This window comes from Seriola dumerili, unplaced genomic scaffold (genome assembly GCF_002260705.1).
Source record: "Seriola dumerili isolate Sdu_G_001 unplaced genomic scaffold, Sdu_1.0 BDQW01000016.1, whole genome shotgun sequence".
Taxonomy (NCBI): Eukaryota; Metazoa; Chordata; class Actinopteri; order Carangiformes; family Carangidae; genus Seriola; species Seriola dumerili.
Genome location: NW_019174271.1, coordinates 2,564,067 through 2,589,929, shown reverse-complemented (window position 1 = coordinate 2,589,929; position 25,863 = coordinate 2,564,067). Strand labels below are relative to the sequence as shown.

Sequence of the window (25,863 nt, the reverse complement as noted above, 5' to 3'; positions counted from 1 at the left end):
TGTATCGTCTCATGTCACTGTGAGATAGCTCAGAGGAAGGGCTGGCCCGCTTTGAGCAGAATGGAAAGGTTGTAAATCTGACACTGAGAGCAGACATCAAAGGGAAAAAGCTGCATTTAGCCCATGCGATTTTCTTACACAGGCCTGACTGTACAAATGAATAATGGGTAATAAAACTGTATATCATGAGGACATTTCCATGGGGATATTATTGATTTAATCTAATTCTATGAGGATGTTATAGGTGCAGTAATCCAAAAGTAATCAGAAGAAGATGATGTATGGGATAGCTGTTTAGCAAGCATATTAATCCTGAATAGACTCAGTTTAAAAGGAACATTGTTGGTCTATTGTTCTGTCAAGGTCCCTCACCTGTGAGAGTGAAGTAATGGGCTCCATTTAGCTTGAAGGGAGGAAGAAGAGATGTGAAGCTGTGATGCAGATTGGAGGGGCACAACTGAGCCATACTCCTGCCCCAGTGGGCAGTAAATGATCAGCTACTTTGAGGGTATATTTAATCTGAGGGTTCCTCTAAACTGCCAGCCACATTTGATGCAGTGCAGTCTGAATTTTGCTTGGTGTATGACTGTCCTGATGATGTCCTGATGTTGTCCTTATGTTAAATACTATGTCTCTGTGCACACATATTTAGTATTTGCAAATGAGTCTGAAGAGGAGTGTAACCAGTCCACTCTAAGTTTTTGTCCAGAATTACCAGACCCCTCCAACTGTATGTGTATTCCATTATTCCAACACACATAGTATGAACTGTTGTCCATCAGTCAGACTCCATCAGAAAGTTCTAGATAGGTGGATATGTATTTAAGTGACAGTGACACCGACTGGGACAGACTTCAAAGCAGCATATGGTTTGGTCACCTGCAAGAGAGCTGGAACAGGGGGCTGCACCATGTTCCCTCTCAAGGCCTAGACAGGTTCCTCTACCTCTGAGAAAGAACATCGGTGAGAAACAAGCTCAGGACCTGAATGCGATAATGACGACAGAACGCTGCATGTTACCAGCTGTTGATCAAATACTCACAATGATGTCAGATGCAAAATTTTTCAAAAAACTGGAAGTTGGATTTGGATTTTGGCAAATCCCGATAACACCAGAGTCACAACCTCTCACTACCTGCATCACTCCCTCTGGAAGATACCTCTTCAACTCCCTGCGATTTGGTAATTCATCGGCTCCTGAACACATAAATGTCTTTAAGTATAACCACTGGTGTGTTTAATGTTGCACAAGCTTGAATATTGCCAATGTCTCCTCAGTAGAATTCCAATCCTTCACCTTTAATTTACTGTTGATATGGTGATTTGGTTATAGTTATTAAGGTAATTATTAAGTTCCACATTAATAGTAATAATTTGAGACTGAAACAATATTGGATTTTTTGCCTATTAGTTTAGGCTGGTGCCCCCGAGGACTTTAATCTATTTGAAAGTTATTATTTAATATTAATATTTTTAATATTAATATTTTCTTAATTTATGATATCCAATAAATTGATAGACAAGCGAAGATTCCAAAATGCATGGTGTCCAGCTCATGAGGCAGAGCTCAGATCCAACAGTTATAAAAAAGAAAGTATTGTCATTACACATAACCAGTGTTTAGCAGGATTATCCAATATTAAATGCCTTGTCAGGCGATAGATACACAGGCAAAAGAAGGCTGCATATCTGGGTCTCCAATGGAGAAGCCTTTGGAATGGGACAGTCTCAATGGTCTCTTATGACATGTGTCAGGTGGATGCTGATATGGAACACAGCTACAGATTCCAGGTTATTTGATTCCAATCACTGAGCTTCAGCCTTTCCACTAAATCAGTTTTTGCCTGAAAAGCATATCTACCCTTGCCATGTAACTGAGACCAACCGCCTGAGTCATTAGACTTTTCCTTTGAGCACAGACATGTCTCTACGTGTTCAAGAGTGTGTTCATCCATATGCATGCATGTGTGCATGTGAGTGCATGTGTGCATGTGTGTGTGTGTGTGTGTGCTGTGTTGATGAGATGGGTTCCTCACACACAGCTGGTGGTCCCTGCACCCCGAGAGCCAGGTTAGTCTGCGGCAGCCTCAGCAGCAGGCAGGAAGAGAGGAAAAAGCAGGAGGAGGAGAAGGAGTGGGAGGAGGAGGAACGGGAGAAGGAAGCGGAGGAGGAGCTGAAGGAGGGACAGGAGAGAAAGGAGCAGGAGGCAGAGGAGGAGAGGGAGGAAGGGGAAAACCATGGTAATCATGGAAATCTGACAGACTAGCATGGAGATGACAAAGAAATGGGTCCCTCTTTTTTTAAGTAGCCTTAAAACTTTCCTTTTTGATGTGATTTGTTGGGAAACTGTGAAGATTTAACTTAAATTAGCAAGAATAATTTTCTGAAGCATGTTTTAAGATATTTTTTTGGAAAAAATCTAACACATTTTCTCTTTTGCCATGACTGTGCTCTTCCTGTGAAACCTGTGAGATTAATATCTCCATCTATCTAAAACTCGCACAGTAGGTAGAGAAAAGACGTTTTGAGAAATGCTCTTGTTTGAAATCTTAAAGCTGAAAAGAGTCCTACACATTTCATACAGTGAGGTCCAGGACATGTTTACAGTCACCTGGCACAAACAACAACACAACAACACAAAACCTATAAGAAAACTTCTTAGTACAAATGACACTAACTCCAAAGCTGTCACCCCAACATGTTGTATCTTGTTGAGATCAAACCTTCAAAAACTCCAAACGAGACACTCTGATTGTAAAAGCAGTTTAAAAAAATCAAACTGTTTAATTATTATTATTATTATTATTATTATTATATTTAATTAGAATTTAAATGTATTTTACAAAGTCTCCTTGAAAGTTGATGAAAATGGTCTGACATTTTCTGAGATGACAGGATCTGCTAGCAGGACAAGACTCCCTTCAGGGGTGGTCTGATTGGTCAATGTCCCATTTATCTCAGCAAGTCCTTTGGTTTTGCTCCCTGTAAAGTCTAAGGTATCAAATATGATTCAGTTTGGAAGATAAATTTTCGTTTCAGTCAAAATCATTTGTTTGATTTGCAAACATGAACAAGCTAGGCCATGTTTTTATTGGGTAAATACATATAGTTTATAGACCTGTAATATGTGATTTAATTGTATTGCAAATATACATTACAATTACAAAGTTTGAACTCCTGAGAATTCAAGTTCAATCTTAGTGCACACTGTATTAAGAAAGGCAAATATTTAAGTCATTGCCAGACAACATTTTAAAATTTAAAGTGTGTCTCCGAGTTTTGGAGAGCTGCACTGTCATTACATTTCATCACCTAAACATCAGGTTCTACTTTTGCAGAGACCCACATCTTGTAATTTGGCCAGTTACTGAGGAACATGGCAAATATCTTTTTACTCACTCACATCTGGAATCCTGCCCAAATAAGACAGGTTAAGACATCTTTGAAGTCCCTTTCTTTTTTTTTTTGCACTTTATGGGAGCAAGCTATTTATAGCTGTTTCCAGTCTTTGTACTAAGCTAGGCTAAACAGTTCTCACAGCTACCTCTGTACTGGGTGCACAGAAATGAAAATGATCTCTCTTCTTATCTGTGGATCTGAAGGCAAACACACATATTTTCCAAATGAACAAATCACCATGTAGCAGTGATGATGGAACATACTGAAATAATGAAAAGGGAAGGCACAAATGAAAATGAAGAAAAGAAGTCTCATAGTCTTGGCAGATGAATCAAAATGACAAGCCTACAGAAGTCTGTAGTTTGTAAAGTTATCAAATGTTTATTAATACTTTTATTAAAAGTTTCATTAAATTAACAAGTGTATATTTTTTCTGACAGTGCTCTCATCTTGTGGTATTGCAGTCTGTTTAGTAAATGCAGTAATCTCAAAAACACATACTTCTGGTGTTAATGTGTATTTAACCTATAAAAACACTATTAACATTTCCTCTAATTTATTTGAGGGTTTATGGCTCACTATATAAATGACTAGCTGCTATCTTTGCTCATTTGTAATGTAACAGAAAAGAACTCATTATGAAATGCAAATTGCCGGGTGTGCACGGTCAAGCATGTGAAACACAACAAAGAGCTGCTTAGCACCACATTTTAAACTTGACACATGACACCCATGGCGAGAAAACAGCCCCATGTTGTAGAAAGTAGGTGGTATTCAATTATATGAGAAGCCTGGTGCAATGAAACAAAATATATGGTTGATTTTCACAATGAAACAAACAACGTAGTTCATTTTCACAGATTAGCCTGATACTAATTAGCACTGGACTGTAAGATCCTCAAGCTGCACATTATAGTGGATCTTTTTGAAACCAGTAGCTGGAATAAATATATGAAGCTGAGTTTAGGTTTAAAGCCCTATATTGGTTTTCAAGCATTGGCCTTTGTAAATATCTGATATCAACCAGTTTGAGTCATAAGCCACCCAGCCTGATTGAAGTTTTTCTCTTTTGACAGAATGCTTTTATGATGTCATTGTTTTCTGATAGATTTCTAAATGCATTAATCATTTAAGTCAACAATAGGTTGTATCCCAGTGTTTCCCCTTTCCAAACAGGTGTGTGTTGAAAAGGAAGACTTTTCAGCATTGTGTCTATGATTTAGTAACAGGAGTTACATGTAGTCACTGTACCACTGTGTGGTAGCCATGCTTACTTCTGATATTCACAAGCACAACCACTGGCAACATAAACAAGAGGGCTGTTTGGTACTGAGTGTCTGCTTATCTGAAGCTCTGTATTTTTATATGGACAATAATAGTTTCTTAACTGTTACACGTTTGATTATAGATGCTCATATTGATTGGGCAGCAATGGGAATCAGCCAAAAAAAAAAAAAACTAAAGTGCAAAATTTAAATTGTCCAATAGGAATTATTTTCCTATTGGACAGCACATAATTTACTTTCAGTGCCAATGCAGGAAGCAGTGTGCCCTTTATGTAGCGAAGCAGGAAGTAATAATGTGAAGGTCAGGGAGGTGCAGACCAGTATTAATGTGTTTTTGTTGCCTAACCATAACTCTACCTTAACCATGGTATATTTACTGTAACCATGATATTGATCAAATTGAAAACAAGCTTTTGAAGATCATTCCTTTGTGTAAAGCCCACACTACATCAGGACCAGATGTTGTACTACTACTGGCTACATTGTGGGACTAGAAACAGTGTTGATAAGTGTGTGACGGTCATTGGATATAACAAACTATAGCAGTCCTATTGTATTTGCCAACTGACAGCCAAGTAAACGTGTCATCAATCTGGGCTAGTCTTGACACAGAAGCTGCAGTGCATCATTGAACATTTGGGCACTGAAAGCAGAAAACTGCAGGTTTAGTTATGGACTACCTCAAAGGGAAAGTTGTTGTGGACTATAAAGACCACTATCAGAGTCTGGAGACTCACTCACTCAGAAATTAAACTTCCTTCAAACAGCTGATAACCTACTTCCAAGAATTTAATTAAGCTGGGTTTCAGTGAAGAGCTTTGGTCCTCAATAATGCCCTAAATACTTTTCATAAGGATTTTCAGTCAACTGAACAGTTAGTGAATATCAGCACATACTAGCTATAGGCAGCTTCAAAACAGCTTTCCACTCCACATTATATTGTAATATTGAGTGATCCCATTTTGTCTAAGTGCAAAGTAAATTACTTTGTCCAATTCCAAGCAAACAAGTGACAGTGTGTCAGTTATTGGTCACTCATATGCTCCAATCGAAGGCATGTCCACATAGCAGAGTGCAGAACACATGACGGTGGTGTCATCTGTGCATGAAACAAGAGTGCAAGCATTTCATTGTCAATACAACTTTTAAAGTGATATGCTGTAAAGAAAAACAAAAAAAAAACTAAACAAAACAAAAAAACTAAACATTGTCAGACTATCTGGTCTTTGCCTATTATGTGTCTGTTCATCTTCAGCTCTGACTGTAGTGGTGGAGCAGTGCCTCACACTGGACCTCACACTGTGTATGTCTTATCTCATTATATATGCTCCATTAGAACCTGCTTTACTCACACATTACAATGTTAGATATACAAACCTTCTATCGGGCTCATCGAAACAGGTTGTATTATGTGTATTATGTATTATCTGTATTCAAAGTAACTTTCTGAAAAAAAGAACTGACCTGAAAAAGTTGATTACTTGTTGGATGACTCATTTATACCTAAAGGTAAAATATGAGAATTTTACGAGAATATCAATACATCATCCCAGCAAACATTTTAATTTGGAACACTGATGCTAACATGATTACCTGCACCAACCTGAAGAAATACCAGTAGAAGTAAACCTATGAAAGCTGATGTCAGCAGTCTACCTTGTGCATATAACATAATGAGTCCCCAGGCAATAAGGGTGTCATTTATGTTGTGTGCACCTGAAGCACCATCTAATGTATGCTAGGTATCCTTCTTGCCCTGGTGCAAGATCCTACACACATGTAATGTACCCCAGTAAGGCGACTACTGGTACATAATGTTCCTCCTGTGCACAAGGGGTATATTGACATTGACAATAAGCCAAAGCACCACTTTATTACTTTATTACCAATGGTACATTAGGGTTCTGTACACACATTATGTACCAAAGACAATGAGACTGTAAAGAGTAAATGATATACCCCTTGGGCAACCTATAATGCAGCCTTAATGCCAGGAGTACATCCTCAGATAATAAGCCATAGCACCAACTAATTTACCCCTGGCAGCCTTATTGCCCTGGAGGCATCATGCAGCCTCCTGCATGCATGTAATGTACCCCAAACAGCAATGCTGGCAGGGTTCCATCATGTATGCCCGGGGATTGGTAGTCTTATTGCCAAAGGTGTACCTGCGCAATGGAGCACTGACTAAACCTTAATACCAACATCACAGTGTACAGTACTTTAAACTGATATTGTGGTTGTCTGTGGACAGGTTTTTAAAAACATTTTGGTTTTCATTTCATTTCATTAGGAATTTGTTGTGTTGTGTCTAAATTAATTCAAATTTATTTGTTCAGTTGATTAAGTTTCATTTATGTAACATGTTTTTTTTGTATATGAGCACACATTGGCGACATCAGGTGTACACCTGTTGTTGATACTGACTCCAGGAAAACTATCCCAGTTTCAATGTAAGGAGGTTTCTATTGTAGTTTTACACCCTTACTTTTATTTACTTAACATTTGTTTTAAAGCGTTTCCCCCAAAAATAGGGTTAGGGTTAGATTTCAAGGGATTTGTTGATGATAATAAACTATAAACACAAACCAAAACATACTGTTTTAGTTCCCTAACCTTAAACAATCTTTTTTTTTTTATAGCAAACTTAAAGGTGTGTTTTAATAAAGTTTCAGATCTGTGTTGTACATAATCTAAATTGTGGAATATGATTAGAATCATGAATCACAACACATCTTTTTCTCTTATGTGATAAGACAGAAGCATTTCCCATGAGTTGATACTGAATCTGCTCAGTCACTCATTATTGTTTAGTTGCTGCATTAAATTCATTTTTCGCCCAGGACGTTTACTTGCTCATGCTATTCTACGTCTGTGGTTGTTGTAGAATGTTGTCTATTAGGCAGTATGACTGCAACTGCAGGTAAAGATAACTGTGATAAAGTTACCTGGTTGGCATGGCCGTTACAATTATTATTTCAGCGCTGCGCTTTCAACTAATCTCTTCGGTTTTTGGTGGTGTGTATGTCTTTTTATGTTATATCTGTATCTATATCTGTATCTATATCATATATTTGTGCAGTCATATCTGTGTGTGTAAACACGTTTGAGTGTTCTGAGTGTAATCCTTTAACAGAATGACACAACAGGGGTGTCTGACATGTCAATACAGGGTCACTGGGCCAAGCTAAAACACTGTACAATCAATACAATCAAACCAAGGAAAGCCTAACAGCAGAGGCAGAGGACTAGGTTAGGATTTATGTTTTACATTTGAAAACTGCCCTCAAAGATTTTAGGACATATTTTCAACTAAATATCATTATATTATAGAGACAATTCTGACAATGTGGCCTTACAAGAATTTACTCAAAAAACTTTAAATTATAAAATTATGAATAAATCCAAATTTCACAAAAGCAATATGCATGACTATGATCATTATTTCATTTTGGGGCAGTATTTACACTAGTTCACAACATACTACATAATATACTATATACAACTTGGGTATATTAGACTTATCTATACATATGTGAAAACAATTATTATCTCAGTATGCAATATCTTCATAATTAGTGAAATTAAATGAAGAATTTCAGTGTAGCAAAGTGTATTTTCGTTCCTAAAAGCATTTTTTTCACTTAAGGATATTTTAGAAAAACATAAAATGTGCATTTTCTTCTGACAATAACATACAGTTCTGTCTGTTCTCTTTTCTTTCTTCACCAATCACCATGATATATGTAGCTTTCAGCATGATGCTGTTCTGTTCAGTCCACTGCATTGGTGCTCCTCCCTGATCACTTAGTTCTTACAATAACTAGTTATGAAAACTATATATGTTATGAGTGATGTATTTTTTCTTGCTTATTTATAGCTGCAATCTAACTGGGGAGTTTATTCAGTCATTTTATACATATTAGATTTTAATCAAGTGGCAACTCAAGAGAGATAGGTATGTAGGTCAACACATGCTGCTGCAATTGATGCTATAATAATCTAAACTAATAATATGATCTATAATCTAATATAATCAATCTATTTTACAACAGAGTGCCGCATATAAAATACTGACATTTTTACTGTTTATGCAAACTCATTAAGTTATTAAAATTATCCAAGTAAATATATCATATCTTCATTTATAAAACTTGTGACTCAGATACAGATAATGTAACATATATAATACAAGCTATGCTATATAACTATGGTGTATAAAGAAATATTTATTTCACTATACTTACATATTATAATCCATATATATACAGTTACAGATTCATCTAACCTAAAGCAGTTTAGATATGTTTGACAGCTGAATAAGTCTGCATGAAGATAAGATAAGCTTCAGCCACAGCTTCTTTTTAATGAACTTAAATTTGGTGTCCTACAATGACTTTGTAAACAGCTCCAATGGGATTGGGCTTTAAAGAGTAGATACCGAACACAGAAACCCAGGTACATATCATTATGGAGATATTCATGTTTTATGCATTTACAGTAGTCCTAAGTATTTCTCCGATGGTGCAGGTCATTATATCAGCAAGTATTCAGTGTAATAATGTTTGCTGGGAAGCTCCAGTCAAACAACACCATCCTGTGTCGTGTTACTGCACTGGTCTAAGATATATGTGAGCTAAATGCCACACACATAAAAAGTGAGGATAGTTACAGTATAGGCAGCAAGGCAGTCTGCAGAGTGGAAATGGACAGTGGAGGTGGGGAGGTGTGTGTTAGTGGATGTGGCTGCTGAAGAGGTGGGTCATGCGGCAGAGCAAACATTCGCGATACACGTCTATGATCCAACTGTGTATTACTACCAGCACTCCAAACGTTGTTCCCATTCCCTCGGGAGTGTCGGAAAGAAAAACACAATTCAGTAGTTTTAGATCATGTTAGATTACAATAGAAAACAGTTTCTGGAGTTTCACTTGAGGTCATTTCAGATGATGGTTAAAGTCTAGCTTGGATCCATGGTGACAGCAGAATTCCTCACGTTTCTTATCTCGTTGTCGCCATTGGGCCTATGTGAATAAATGCAGAAAAACCAACCCTTACCTTACTGCATATGATATTGCACTGTCATTATAGTGTGACTTTCCACAAATTGGCAAACAGATGATGTCTTTAAATTATATAGAGGAAATGATAAAAAATAAAAAATATTTGGCATATATTTTGTTTCATTTTGTTAACATTTATAGATTTATTTGTATTTGCCATGAGACTGCCTTTCATGGCACGTGTGGTTATGGTAAGAAATTCTGCTATCATTGTTTTAAATAACAAATCAGAGATGATTGTCAGAGGTGTTTTTTACCTTTTCAAGTTGTGCGTTCTGTTTGGACTTGTAGAGGAACTCTCCCACAGCCACAAAAACAGAGAGGACAAGTCCAGCGGCTAGGACAATAAAGATCCCTCCGATGTTCTGCACACCGAGGGCGCTGGCCTCCTTACTCTCTTCCTCCGGACAGCCGTTTCCTCTCCACCACCTCTCCTTCATCATGTGCAGCTTCCCTTCCTCCTGAAGCTGCAGGATGGCAATAGTGATCCTATCTCTGTACGGAGAGCCTGAAGGACCAAAAGAGATGAGGTCAGCATGAGCAACCAACATGACTGAGTCAGGGCCTTTGTCTTATAAGAGGAAGATTAATCAGATTAATTGACTTTGATGATCAGTCAAAGTTTAAGTAGCATCTTATGTGCTACTCCTCAGATTTCCAAACTGCACACTCTACCAAACATAAAGAAGGAAAATCAGTCTGACAGAATATGGATTACATTTAATTTCAATCAAAGACCTTTTTGGAGGAAGCAGAGATAAGACCACATAACAACCAACTACTAAGGGTCATGGAGAGCCAAATTGGAAATTCCACAGGCCCCTCTAGCAGCAGGGGGCTTCTGCCCTGCTTTGACGACTGGTTAACCTCAACAACTCTTTTTCAATGTACATAGAAATACATACAGAAGATTATTAAAATGGGATTAAAAAGTAAAGGGAATCTAACCTCACTGTTGGACAGAGAGAACCAAGGCACACTGAGATACGTGAGTGCACACATTCACTCAGCCTCACTCTCAGACACTTCCCCTCTATCCAAACATGATTCTAAATTTACCACCGCTTTTACCAGCTGGAGGTGACATTATTTTGGTTTATTCACCTGTTGCATATTTTCCCTGTCAAACACTAGTATTACATTCATCCATCCCTTCACTGTAGTGTCATTGTATGTGTAGTTAGCTTTTGTTAAATGGTAAATGGACTGTACTTACATAGGGCTTTTCTCATCTTATCGACCACTCAAAGCACTTTACACTACAAGCCACGTTCACCCATTCACACACACATTCATACAAAGCTTTCTACTACTAATACAGCACTTGTACCATACATACACACACTCATAAACTGGTATGGTTCACTATTTTGCCCAAGGACACTTCAACATGCAGACTGGAAGAGCCGGGATTGAACCACCTTCTGATTAGTGGATGACTCGCTCTACCTCCAGAGCTACCAAAAGGATCCCTCTGCAGGTTGCAATACTTGTTAATACAGTTACGTCCACTTACAATTATGTCCACTTGCAGTATGGCCCACTTCATGTTACGTCATACTGCTGTGCCTCCCACTTCAATATGAAAGGGGTTTAAGCACGGCAGCCATGCTAACTAGCTGCGAGCTGTGGTGTTGGACCGCTGAATAAATTTTAAAAACACACATTTACCTGTGTAACCCTATGTGCGTGCCCTATGTGCTCACCAATCTGTCTCACTTCCTCAGATACCCAGAGTTATTTTACACATTTTGTGGCTACGTTAAAACAAAATTGTCATCACAAATAAAGCACCAATTAATCAAAGCATGTAGAAACAGCTGTTAATGGCTTTCAGCTCCATGAAACAATCAGCTGGTCGAATTGTTTGTGTTTGTGCACGTGTGTCAGTGTTGCAATCATCGGTTATATGCAGTTATATATGTGAAAGTATGGCAGGGCAGATGAAATGTAACATTAATTTAATACTACAAATAATGATAATTATAAGTTAATACATTAATTGGAAAAAAAACAAATATAGTTTTTAAATGGGCAAAGGCATGAGCTATCAATGATCATCAGAGTGATCATCGATAAACAAGATCTTCGTCCATTGCCACAACCCTACATCTTATCATATTTATGTGGAGTGGTGGCAATTGTTCATGAAAGCTTACTTTTATAATGCTGTTTTTATTTCATTGTATGTGCAATAGAGGCAATTATTAATGAAATCGTAGAGAAACAGGCTTAAAACAATCATTCTTGTCCAGCTACCATTGTTTTCACACGATCTGGCCATCTTGCTGACAGCATCTTGTTGGACAACTTGCAGTTACGCCCCCTTTCTTGCCTTCTGCAGACAGACCCCTCTCTAAGCCACAGGAGACCACAGTGTTGTTGTGTCAATCTTTGTTAGTTTGTAATGATAAATCTTTGGTTGCTTGTTCTAAATTCAGGTTAGGTCTTCCCTGAAAGTTACTTTGTGCTTGATAAGACACTCAACTGATCAGCAAGAGAAACCATTTTATTATTTAGTGTCGTTGTGCTTAATCTGAGATTAATTATAATTACAGTGGTTCCGCATGATAATTTCCAACGTCCGGATGGAGGAGATCCAGATGAGATTAAACCCTTGTTCCCAATAACATCCTGTCATTGTGTGAGGAGTGATCCAGTATTGGAACAAGAAATGGAAAAGCTTAGTTTCCATTGAGTGTCCTGGCATCTTTCGCAGACCATCTTCTTAAGTTTCAAAGGTATGAGCTGATAAGCTGTTAGAGGCAAGGTGATAGGGTGCAGTGCGGACATGTTGGATCCCATTTTTCTCCATGAACTCCTGGGACACATCATGAGTGAAAGTGGGCCCTTTGTCAGTCACAACAGTATTTGGCAATCCATGTATGGCAAAGATACTTCTGAGTGTTTCCGTGGAGACTGAGGCAGTGGTGCTCACACGATATATGCTTCCAGCCACTTAGAATGGGAGTCTACCAGTACTTACATTGTGATCCATAAAAGGACCAGCAAAATCCTGGTGGACCCTGGACCTGGTGCACGCAGAACAACCTGGAGCTGAATGCTCTTAAGACAGTGGAGATGATAGTGGATTTCAGAAAGAACCCAGCCCCACCCACCCCCATCACCATGTGTGACTCCCCCATGGACACCGCGGAGTACTTCTGTTTCCTGGGCACCATTGTCACACAGGACCTCAAGTGGGAGCTGAACATCAGCTTCCTCACCAAGAAAGCCCAGCAGAGAATATACTTCCTACGGCAGTTGAAGAATCTACTTGCAGAGGACATTGATGGTGAACTTCTACACTGCCATCATCCAGTCCATCCTCACCTCTTCCATCACCACCTGGTACGCTGCTGCCACTGCCAAGGACAAGAGCAGACTGCAGTGTATCATTCACTCTGCTGAGAAGGTGATAGGCTGCAATCTGCCATCCCTCCAGGACCTGTATACCTCCAGGACCTTGAGGCAAGCAGGAAAGATTGTAGCCGACCCCTCCCACCCTGGGCACAAACTCTTTAAGTCATGTCATCTTTGAGTTGTTATTGATATGCACCAAAACACTAAGGCAAATTCCTTGTCCGTGTTGTAAAACCTACTTGGCAATAAACCAGATTCTGATTCTGATTCTGAGCTTTAGCTCCTCCTGCTCAACAGCTGCTGGCCAGGCCTGCATCACCTATCTCTTAATCAATGATGAGTCTCGCTCATTTCATATTTTGATTTGTGTTGCCATCACTGGGGAGTTGGACAGTCTGTCTAACAGAAATGCAGTTTCTGGGCATAGGCAAGTTTGGTTTAGTCTCTCAGGGAGAGGAAGACAGCTGAAGACATTGACATTTTTATTTTCACTACCTGCCTTGTACACTATGCAACACTGGTATGCTGACAAGGTTAATGCCCAGTGCTACACTGTCACTGAAACCACTAAACAGACCCAATAGGGGCTTATGGTTTGTTATGATAATAAAAGGGCGACCATTTGTTACTGGTGGAAGCGTTTTATCACAAAAACTAGAGCTAGTCCTTCCTTCTCTAAATGTGACTACCCCTTTTCTGCTGTTGTGAGTGAACTTGACACATACCCGATAAACTTTTCAAAACCATCCTCTATATGATGGAAGGACTGCCACCACGCCATAGGGTGATGCATCACTTGATATGATGATTTCCTTGTCTTCCTTCATTGTAACAGTTCTTTTACCTGCTGAAACTCTGCCACTTCCATGAGCTATCTTTGTGCAGTAGCTGATAGAGCGTGGCGGGTGCAGTGGAGAGGTCAGAGAAGAACTTCCTGTAGTCGTTCACTAAGCCCAAGTACTTTGGACTTGGAACCTCCTTTATCCCCCCACCAGAGAAAGACTTTAAGCTGTAATCTAGTGGCCCAGGTACGTGAGCTTGGCAAACTTAGTGCACTTAGTGCGCTTCAGATGCAGCCTGACTTTCTTCTTTTCAACACTTGGTCAAGATTTTTGCAAATGCTCCTCTTCTGTTCTACCTCTGACCAAAATGTTGTCTACATAGATCGCAACGTGGGTGATGTTATGAAGAAAAATGTCAATGGTGCCTTGAAGAACACAAGGGGGTTGTACTTAAGCAACCCCTGGTAGTTATTGATGGTCACATATTATTTTGAGTCAGCAGCTCCTGGTATGCATAACTCATGTCCAACTTTTTTTCTCGCTATCTTCTTTCAACATTGGCACAAACGGGGTTGCCCAGTAGGAGACCACAATAGGCTCATTGACACCTAATTTTTCTCAGACTCTGCTTTCCCTCCTTGTTGTTGTAATGTGTTTCACAAGTGTTCAATCACCCTTGCCTCCCTTGTGACTGTTTAGTCTCTGTGCTTCCCTTTGTCTGTGTCAGATCGTCTGTCCAAGTTCCCCTGGGTTAGTTCGTGCTTTGGCTTCCTGTTTGCCTACATTTCGGATTTTTGAGTTTTCACCAGTTTTGTAAGTTCTTTTGTTAAACTTTTTCCATTTACTCCCTTGTGTTGGCTGCAATTGGTTCCAGCCTTACCTCTAACCGTGACAGAATTGACTGTAGGAGGTCATGCCCCAGCAAACTACGCCTCTCCCCCTTGACTATCAGCAGCCACTCTGGAGCTTCCTGGCCTTGATACACTATGTCCACCTCTGTAGGCCCAAGAATTGGAGTGTACTCACCCATGTCCATTCTCAGTCTTGCATAGCCAGAGCACCACAACTTGTGGTAAGTGTCTTCACCTATCCCTGAAGCTGAGGCACATCTCCTCAGCTCTTTTCCATTTACCTGTGATGCATAGATGGGCTCAACCCAGGGCTTGCTCGGGTCAATGAGATTAGGCATGTTAAAGGAACACGACTTCTCAGTCTCCTCACTCTGCAAGTGATGTGTGTTCATCTTGGATCTTTTGCAATGTGCCCATTTGTCTGGCAGGTATGGCATACAGTGTCCTTGAAACAGTCATAGGGTCATGAAGCAATCTCTAGCGCTTTTCTGAGAGTGAGTGTGGCTTTCCCAACAATCAGTGCCACAGCATGCCTTATTCCACAGACTAACCTGTCGCAGAGCATGTCGCCCAGTACAGCGCCAAACATGCAGTACTCAGATAATTGTCTCAGCTCCACCATGAATGCAGCAACTGAATCTTCTGACTTGCAGGAATGAGTGTAAGATTTGAAGCACTCAACAATCACAGAAGGCTTTGGGTTGTGGTGATTTTGCACTATCATTACCAATTTCCCTGAATCTGATGTCTCCTTGTTTCCACAACACAGCTAGATTGTGGATTAATTTCTATGTCTTAGCCCCGTACACACACATGAGAAGAATCAACCGTTTCATTTCCTCTTCTGTATGTCATTTACAGGGAAAAAGTGCTCCAATCTCTCAACGAATTCAATCCAGTCATTGTCCCTCTCAACTAATTTACTATTCACTGAGTGAACCACGAGTGAGGTAACCTGTGAGCAATAATACTCAGTTAAATCAGTAGATGTTCTTTACTTAACTTGCCCTCATCAGTTTACACAGCCAAGCAGTAGGCTACACTGTAAACAGGGGCAGAGCTACACATTACTGGTCCAGGGGGTATCAGAATTTACTCAACAAAGGATCCAGGGTGCATCACTCTTCACACAGAGTGGCACTCTAACAGTTTCTGTAAATAACACACTGGTTTCTATGCATGGGACTGCCTTACGTGACTTTGTAGCACTGCTTATTCACTCTGTGTATACATTTCCATGGTAACAGTGACATCAGCGGATGTCTGAGATTTCAGTTCTGGGTCACTGATGCCATTTGTAGGCCTCTGTCCCATTAAACTAACGCTAACACCAAGTTAATGCTAAGCTAAGCAAGCTAAAGCTAGTGCTATGCTACTACTAAGCTAACATGAAGCTAATGCTAATGCTAGACTGACTATATGGCTATAAGTGTTTCATGTGTGATGAAGGCTTTTAGCATCTACACCACCTATCTGGTGACTGTAGAAACACTTGTTAGGCCTCCCGCAGAATAGTTTCCCTCAGATTCTGAAATTTGGGTACTATCCTAAATGTTTTAAGTCTGATTTGAACAAGACAGGTCAATAGAGAGACCTATACGTCAAGTCAACCAGTTTTGATCCTCTTCATACTGCTGCGTGACTCTTCTGTCTTTCTTACCTTTGCTGTGAATCTTTTTGTTTCTGTTGGTTTCTTTACTGCTACCGTTACTGCTGTTCTAGGTCGTTACTAGAGAGTATTCTTTAAACAAAGTAATCCATCACACAGTCCCCTACTATTGTACTATTATTCATCTAATTAGTGAATTTTGTTTTTCACATTTTTCATATTTTTAACATATGCAAGCAATTCAGTAGGGAGAGTTTTATGAATTGAGAGAAAAGTCAGGACCTTCTTGCTGGGAATTGTCTATCACCATTAATTAACATTTTCAATCAACCTCTGCTATACTGTGTGTTTAGTGCTTATTAGCAAATGTTAGCATGCTGACATGCTAGTAGTGACCATGGTAAAGATTATCAGTCTAATACCCAGCATGTTACCATTATCATTGTGATTATGTTGCCATGGCTTGATTTAGCATCTTTTATTATGAATTCTGTTTTCAGTCTTGTTCAGTGCATTACTTATTTCATGCAATTTTCATTACTTTTATTTCATTGTTTTAAAACCTATTATGACTGTACATCTGGAAACCACTTTTTGCACCTTCATTTCAACACGTGGTCTACTTTACCATGAGTTGGTGTATTTCAACAAAAGGCTCCATTATATGTCAGTGAACGTTCAGCACATTCCAGTCTACATTCCACTTTATGTCATTGTAAACATTTAACATGGTAAATTATTAATGCTAATGTCTGGCATTACCATTTCACAGGCCCAATAAAACTAAACTAATAAACCTAAACTACATTTGTGGGGCTCATAGTGCCACTCATTATACCTGTCTAATTAAAACCAGTTGCCATGCTTAATCTGTCCTAATGTTTTCACTGTGAGCTGTTTCCATGGCTTAATAAGTTAACATCCCCAAAGCGAGCACCGAACTGTTCCCTTCTGCCCATGTCAGATGTCTGCCGAACGTCCAGTGAATTCTCCACTCTTTTTGGTTTTCCCAGCAACCTCTGTCCCTCTAATCCTCCCCTTGTCCACTCAGATAAAGCACTCCAGCACCTTCCCCTGCTCTGCTGATCAAAACCAGTCATACGTTGAGATCCCTGATTAAACCTGACAGGTAAAGCTTTGTAAGAAAAAAAAAAACTGAATCCTGCCAGACTCCAATTCCGCAAACCTCCCCATGGTACAGCCAATATACTGCAATCAGGATGTTAATGCAGCTTGACTAATTAAAAAAAAAAAACACCTATTATCACAAACACTTAGAATGAACTCTCCCTGGAGCACAGGGGGGGAAAACATGTTTAGATTAGAAAACATTATCATTGGGTAGCTCCGGTGGAGTAGCAGTCTCTGTGATTAGTAGTTAGTATGCAAAGCCAGTTTAGCAACAATATTATGTAGTGGACCCAAAAGTGACAATAATAGTGTTTTTCCTGCCGGAGTTGAGCTTTGAGCTGCCGTGTGCTTGTGTGGCTGCAATCACAAGGCCGTGTTCACACTCTTTAACATCTCCTCTGTCCTTCATCTCTGCCCAAGGGCTTCTGGTATCTGACTCTTTATTTCAGACCAAGCTGCGTAGCATGTTTCAAGAGTATCTATCACCATGGTGATGGCAAATGTGAATTGCACTCTGGTTCTTGTTATTCATTGTCATCTACAGTAGATACCTTCCTTTCAGCTACAGAATGGAACAACAAGCCAACATGTGTCAGATAAATCATTCGCTACCACAAAGAAACAAGCAGCCTTGAAACTGGGCCCACTCTGCCTGATCAAAACAAATGGAAAAACTTCAGCTGTGATGTCATGGGTAGGATGAAAATGAGCAATGTGTGATGCAGTCAACACCCGTGCTGCTCTGTGCTAGCTGCACATCTGGCAAATGTTGTAACCCACATTCATATGAGCATGAAACAGGAGAACAATCTGATGCCTCCTGACTGACTGTGGCTCTGAGAAAATAAAGCAACAGTGAAGCCTTTATAAATAGGTTTCATATTAGATTTGTAAAATATACTGCACATCCTCCACCATTTTCATATTGAGAGCCAGGTGGCATTGTGAGCCTGGTTTTGCCTGCGATACTTCAAGGTTCTGTCTCTGGCCTCTGGATTCTTTGTTGAACAATAATCAAATGTTAGAAGAAAAAATAGTGTCTGTTCACCAGTGACTTACTGCTTGTCACTGATGCAGGCCTATACTCAATTTTAGTCCTCATTTAGACCTCATTCAGCCTTTGACATAGTGGACCACAATGTCTTAATCAGCCATCTGAAAAACAATGTTGGCATCAGTGATGTGGCTCTTCATTGGTTCATCTCATATCTGTCCACCTGTCTTTTGTGGGGTCCCAAAGGGGTCTTTTTCCATTTCTCCTTTTATGTACTATATACATACTACACCTCAGACAAATCATGTGTAGATATGATTCTGATTTCCATTGCTATGTGGACAAAATGAACTGTATGTTCCCATAAAACCTGGCACCATCAATTTGTCATCTATGATGTCCTGCCTTGATGAAGTTGAACATTGGACGCACAAAAAATTCCTGCAGTTGATTGACTCCAAATCAGAAAGAATTACATATTTGTACACCACCTGGATCAACGACCAGCAGCATTAACAAGCTCTCATCAAGTTTGAGTGACTTATCGTGAATTCGATGTCAAAAAGAGGTGGTGTTTTTGCTGCGTTGTCCTTCATGATTCATGATTCCTTTCATCTGCAGATCTAGAATAGGTCATCCATGCTTTTATCTAACATGTTCTAAGAGAAGTGACCCCATCACACCAATCCTTGCTGCCCTTCACTGGTCACCTGTGAGTTTTAGAGTTGATGTCAAGATGTTACTGCTTGTTTTTTAAAAGCCTTGAAACATCAGGCTCCTATATCTGTGATCTGCTAATTCCCTATGAGCCTGATCACTGTTTGAGATCCTCTGGCAGAGCCTTACTAACAGTTCTCACTTCCCTGCTCTATATGCAAATAAACACTTATGTATTGCTGTTGTTTTTATCCCATCTGACGGACAGGTCTGTTATCAGTGTGTTTGTGTGTGTGTGTGTGTGTGTGTGTGTGTGTGTGTGTGTGTGTGTGTGTGTGTGTGTGTGTGTGTGTGTGTGTGCGTGCGTGTGTGTGTGTGAGAGAGAGAGAGACAAAGACAGAGAAAAAGAGTGGGGCACTGAGGGTTGAGAGACTCATTGCTTTGCTCATAGCTCTAATGAAATAAGTTTTAACCATTTGAAACAGTAAAATATTTTGGGTTCTTTATGAAACTATATTGGGACTAATCAGACAGACAGAGGATGTCAGTAGAGTAGTTGGTCCTTCAATGTGGCCAGGATGCAGTTGTGTTGACACTGCTAAAAGAATGTGGAAACATGGGGCCCAGACCACCTCTGAATGTGGTCTGAGTGATCGGATCTCAAATGATGTCCGCAAATGTTAATACCAGGTCTGAAAAGAGCTAGATATGTGATATAACGTTTTCACTTATAGCCCTTTATAAACAAACCAAACTCCAAACCAAGGTGGAATGATTTTAGGTTCATTTGAAAGAGGACTCAATTCTCTTCATGTTCCACATCAGCTCTGATCAGCCTCTAGTCTATAGTAGATGGCTCCTGCTGTACTTGTCTTACACACATTACTGTGACACTGTTACACAGAAAGGCTGTGGCATTCAGTGCTGTCTGTGTAATGACTGATTAGTATTAAGGTGCCAAGACAACATTCTTCACACCGTCACCACCGACCTGGACTGTGGACATGGGCAGGTTGAGTCTATGCTGTTGACACCAAATCCTGACTGTACAAATAAACTGAGATTCATTAGACCAGACTCGGCCTGTGAACCATCACAATAACCATAACGACGGGTCGAGTTGAAAGGAGAGAAGGGGAGAGGGGAGAGAGTGGGGAGAGGGGAAGAGAAAAGAGAGAGAGACCAGGAACAGCTGTATATATTGTTATATTCAGGAACTACCCGGCTGGTGGCTATAATGATGACAATAACAGTTCCACTAATGGCTTCCACTTTCAACTTTAAATCTTTCCAAGGACACCAGGTAACCTGTGTGCTTCTCATTTTGTATTTGTGTAATATAAAACACTTTTTTTTTTTTGACTTTCTTAATTCATTGGACTTTTAAGGATTGTCAAACATGCAAATGAGGTCAGACCATTGTATTAATTAGCCTACATGTATAGTTTGGTCCACACTAATATACACCTGGAATGCAGCCTTAAAGGCTGTACATTAAAGTTAAAATAAAGTTATTGTTATTCCCTGATCAGTTCAATGTTCCAGAGGCCATAAACACATCTAATACCAAATATTACAGATTAAAACTGTAACTCAAAATTCAAACAGAGACATTTAGGTCCATTTCCCATTATAAGTAATAAGTCAATGAATGGAAAAATCACTATGGGATGGTCTTTCCTACATCCATTCTAAAAATTTTAAATTGCATACATTTGTGTTTGTGTAATGTGTGATGTATCAGGCGTATCTCAATTGTTATTTTTAAAAAATTTATTTTAGATGTATTATATGTGCATATACTTTATATTTCTATACATATGTATAGTGTAATTTACACATGGATATCATAAATACTGATCTTGTTTTTGATAAATTAATTAATTTATCATTATTTTATTGATGTGTACTTCAGTGCAGAATATCTCTATTATATAATATAATTTATTGTATAACACAGGTTATTAGTTTTTTTTTTAAAAATACTACAATAATGCACATTAAATAATTTATGTACACTGGCCTTGGGTACTGCACTGTTGTATATTTTTTCTTCTTACTCTTTACCTTCCTGCATATAGCTGTCTACATGTTATGCAATGCTCTTCAGCAGATGTGTTGTGTCAGTTGTGCTTGTGCATTCTTGACTCTAAAGTATCAAAAAATATGAATTAGAAGATTCTCCGCTCTCTTTTCTGCTGTTCACACCAGTTCTGACGAAGATTATAAAATGATGGTAAATACTTACAGTTCCACTGTAAGTGTACCCTTAACATGAAACTCAAATAACTCAATAACTTATTAAAATAATGTATGACTTAATATAAAAACATAAAATTCACTGTAATGATGCTATAGAGATTTACAGAAATATTACATAAAAATGCCTGGTATTTAATATTTGATGTGTACATTTCCAAATCATAGTAAACAATTTTCACTTATTATAAGTTGCTTCAATTCAGCAAATACTCATCTTAAAATATTGGTAACTTTCTCAGAATTAGCTGAATGAGTAGCTTGGTAAGTCATGTGTGCGATGACACGGTGGCAGCCATTTTGAATTTGATAAATAAGAGACTTCCTGCATTACATTGATAATTCACTAGAGGACAGTTGACATGTGCCAGATTGTGTAAAGAAAAATGCCTGATGTTGCTGATGATTTAAAGGACTCACAAACTCCTGTTTCAAATGATACAAATAGCATCATGGGGTTAAGCAGATGACAGTGTTGTGAGGCTTTTTAGGCCTTGTGAAATTTATTTCATTTTGATGTTCACTGATTAGTCACCATCAGATGTCAACACAAAGGGAAATAAAATGCTGGCTAATGTGTGAATATTAATATGGTGCTACACACACTGCTGTGTTAATAAACAAGGTGAGTTGTACTATAAGTGACGTCAATCAAATCTAGTGAGAACTGTCTCCTGAGTCTAAGGCTGGCTGGTGGAAGAATGTCAGAAACAGGCCTCTGCATGTGTGCCCATAAAAGAGGCATTTAATCCTTCGATTGAGGAAAGAGTGTAGAGTGAAGTGACAGGCCCTACTGAATCCAGATGCACACAGATGCAATCTGCAAGATCAAAGCAGAGTAATAGCACACCGATCCCTAATGCATTGTCTCTCAATGAAGAAAAAAAGCAGGAAATTTAAATGTGCTGCAAAGCCTGACACTGTGAACATTTGTATTTTTCTAGTCTACCAAGAGCAGTCTGCTCTCTCTGCTCTCTCTCTGCATCGAGACATTCGTTACCAGCCTTGACAGCAGGGCTGGTATTGTTGTCACTTTGTGAGTCTGTGTGTGTGTGTGTGCACGTGCATGTGTGTGTGTGTGTGTGTGTGTGTGTGTGTGTGTGTGTGTGTGTGTGTATGTGTGTGTCATCATGGCAAAATGTGGTCCTGGAGACACCTAGTGTAGAGGGAACTACCACTGAGGTGGTTTGAAAACCATGCCAGGTGTTTATATGTCTGTCTTAAAATAATTCAGAATAATTCAGTGAACATCAAAATGATATACATTTCCATCAGGAACACAACGAAAGAATTGGTCAAATCAGATTCTGAGCAAGATCAACTTACAATGCATATTTTATTTAAACACCTAAATGTGTGTATCTCCTAAAGCTTCACAACACTGTCATCTGCTTAACCCCATGATGCTATTTGTATCATCTGAAACAGGAGTTTGTGAGTCCTCTACATCATCAAAAAGATCAGGCATTTTTTTTCAAAATGAAGATGGGTGTGATCTGACCCATGAGCACTGCTTCTCATGTAATAATATAGTTATTACTAAACAATTATATAAGTAATGGCTTGGTGTTAATTGATTGATTGGTTGGTTAAGTGTGTAAGTGTGTTCCCAATTATTGTGGATTTCTGCCTATTTAAGCTGCACCTGTTCCAATAAACAAGTGATATTCATTGCTTGCACCGCAACCTGTCTCCCAGCATGTTAAATAGAGCGTTGTCTTGCTAGCCGGTATCTTAAGCTCTGTTTAACAGGTTATGGGCCCAGAGCGTTGAAGTTGTGCAGATACGGCGTGAGTAGCAAGAACGTTTGAGTGCGTGTCTCAAAGTTTGGAGCACCAGCACCATGAGTGAAAGGATAAGTTCATGTTGGTCCCGTCTTGTGTTTGACGGTGACGAGAAGAGATATGAACTATGGGAGACCAAGTTGTTTTTGGGCCATCTGCGGTTACAGAAATGAAAAGACACAATTCTGAATGGGCCAGCCATGGGTGCGGATGAAGACGAACTGGCCGAGGATGCAGCAAAGCATACTGAAGCGTATGCTGAACTGATCCAATTCCTCGATGACAAGAGTTTGTCCCTGGTCATGCGAGAGGCTGCAGATGACGGGTGTGGCACACTCAAGATTTTAAGGGACTATTATGTGGCAAAGGAAAGCCCCGCATTGTGAGTCTCTATACAGAATTGACTTCCCTGCAAAAGTTGAGTGGTGAGAGTGTAACTGACTATGTCATACGTGCCGAGACTTCAATCACAGCGCTGAGGAATGCTGGAGAGGTCTTAAGTGATGGACTATTAGTTGCAATGGTTTTGAAGGGGCTGCCAGAATCATTCAAGCCATTTTCCATTTTTGTCACTCAAAGTGATGAGACACTCTCCTTTGCGGATTTTAAGACAAAGTTGCGGAGTTACGAGAACACTGAAGGTATGCGCACAGCTGTGGCCGAAGACAAAGTCATGGGTGCCTGGGCGCATCCAAGCAAGGCCAATGCACCGGCAGGTGTGAGGCTGCAGCACACTGAGAGCGGGGACATCGAGTGTTTCCGTTGCGGCCAGAGAGGTCACAAGGCAAGACAGTGTTAGCGTGGTCAACGGTGGTACAGCCAGGGGAAGAGTACCACACGGCGAGGAGGACCGAAACAGCGGCAGCAGGACAACGCACGCGGGGTACGAGGAGACCGACAGCACCTTTGTCTTCAAGGTGGAGACCAGCGATCGTCAACCGAGGAGCAGTGCCATCAGGACGGGGCTGATGGTGGACACTGGTGCGACTTCGCACATCATCACCGACCTGGCAAAGTTCAAGAGCTTTGACGATCAATTTCAGGCCGAGACGCATTGCGTGGAGCTGGCCGATGGCACAAGGTGCAAGGGGGTCGCGGAGCGCAGAGGAGAAGCAGAGGTGTGTCTGGTCGACAGCAGGGGGCGGCACCTCAGTGCCTCACTGAAGCAGGCGCTGTACATCCCCTCCTATCCCCAAGACATCTTCTCCGTGAGAGCTGCAACTTCCAGTGGGGCAACAGTGATATTTAAAGAGGGTGAAGACGTCCTGTAGTACAAAGACGGTACACGTTTTCTCATTCATGTACATAACGGACTGTTCTATTTGCCTATTGTGCCAGTGAACGATGACTGCGGTGATCAATGTATGAGTTGCCATGATATTCAGACGTGGCATGAGATTTTGGGACATTGCAATTTTAATGATGTTCAAAAGTTAGAGAATGTTGTGGATGGTATGTCAATCAAGGGTAAAACAAAGTCTATGCAATGTGAAGTGTGTGTTCAAGGTAAATTCACCCAGAGCAGGAACAGGAAGACTGATGTGAGGGCCAAGTCAGCTTTAGAGCTAGTTCATACTGATTTGGCAGGCCCCATTGATCCAGAATCCAGAGAAGGGTATAAGTATGCACTTTCCTTTACTGATGACGACTCAACTGCAGTGTGTGTGTACTTTCTGAAGCACAAAAGTGACACAGTAGACGCCACAGAGAGGTTCCTAGCTGACATAGCCCCATATGGGAAAGTTACATGCATCAGATCCGACAATGGCACTGAATTTACTGGACAGGGTTATCAAGCACTACTTCGCAGGAACAGAATCAGACATGAGACATCAGCACCATACTCACCACACCAGAACGGCACTGCTGAGCGTAACTGGAGGACTCTTTTTGATATGGCTAGATGTATGCTCTTTGAAAGCCAGTTACCCAAGGAGCTATGGCCATATGCAGTCCAGACAGCAGCAGTGGTAAGGAATAGATGTTTCAATAACAGCACCAACCAGACACCCTACTTTATGCTGACTGGAAAGAGACCCAATGTGTCCAGGATGCAAAACTTTGGTACTGTGTGTTATGCCTATAGGCAGGACAGGAAGAAGCTAGACCCAAAGTCTGACAAAGGCATCTTTGTTGGGTATGATAAGAACAGTCCAGCCTATATGGTCTACTATCCTGACAGTAGGAATGTGATGAAACATAGACTGGTGAGGTTCATGACCAATGTTGACGGACAGGAGACTGATGACGTGTGTGATGACGATGACGTTGGTGTGCAGTATAGCACAACCAGACCTGATCCTGACAAACCCAAGCATTGTGACATCTCAGAGACTGAGCCAGGCCCAAGCCAGCTAAGCCTACAGCCAGCTGAGGTCAAAACAGAATCACATTCTCCAGATACTCTGAGTAGAGAGAGGAGATACCCTGATAGAGAGAGAAGGAGACCAGATTTCTATGGGGTGGAGAGTGATCAAGCACAGATCAGCATTGATTATTGCTACAAGATGGTTTCTAATGTACCTCAGACTTTCAGAGAAGCTGTAAATTCGTCTAACTCAAGACAGTGGCTAGATGCAATGGATGAGGAGATGAAATCACTGAGGGATAACAACACATTTACTCTAACCACACTACCTGAGGGCAAGAAGGCAGTGGGGGGTAGATGGGTGTACGCTATAAAAA

At 40.1% G+C, this 25,863-nt stretch overlaps 1 protein-coding gene across 1 annotated transcript in view; it reads right to left on the bottom strand.

Moving 5' to 3' along the window:
• LOC111225999 (glutamate receptor ionotropic, kainate 2-like) overlaps positions 1-25,863 on the bottom strand; it is a 356,655-nt gene that overhangs the window by 13,319 nt on the left and 317,473 nt on the right. The window contains exon 21 of the mRNA XM_022751076.1: positions 10,006-10,256. Coding sequence (XP_022606797.1) covers positions 10,006-10,256 — 251 coding nt within the window. The remainder of the gene's footprint in view (positions 1-10,005; positions 10,257-25,863) is intronic.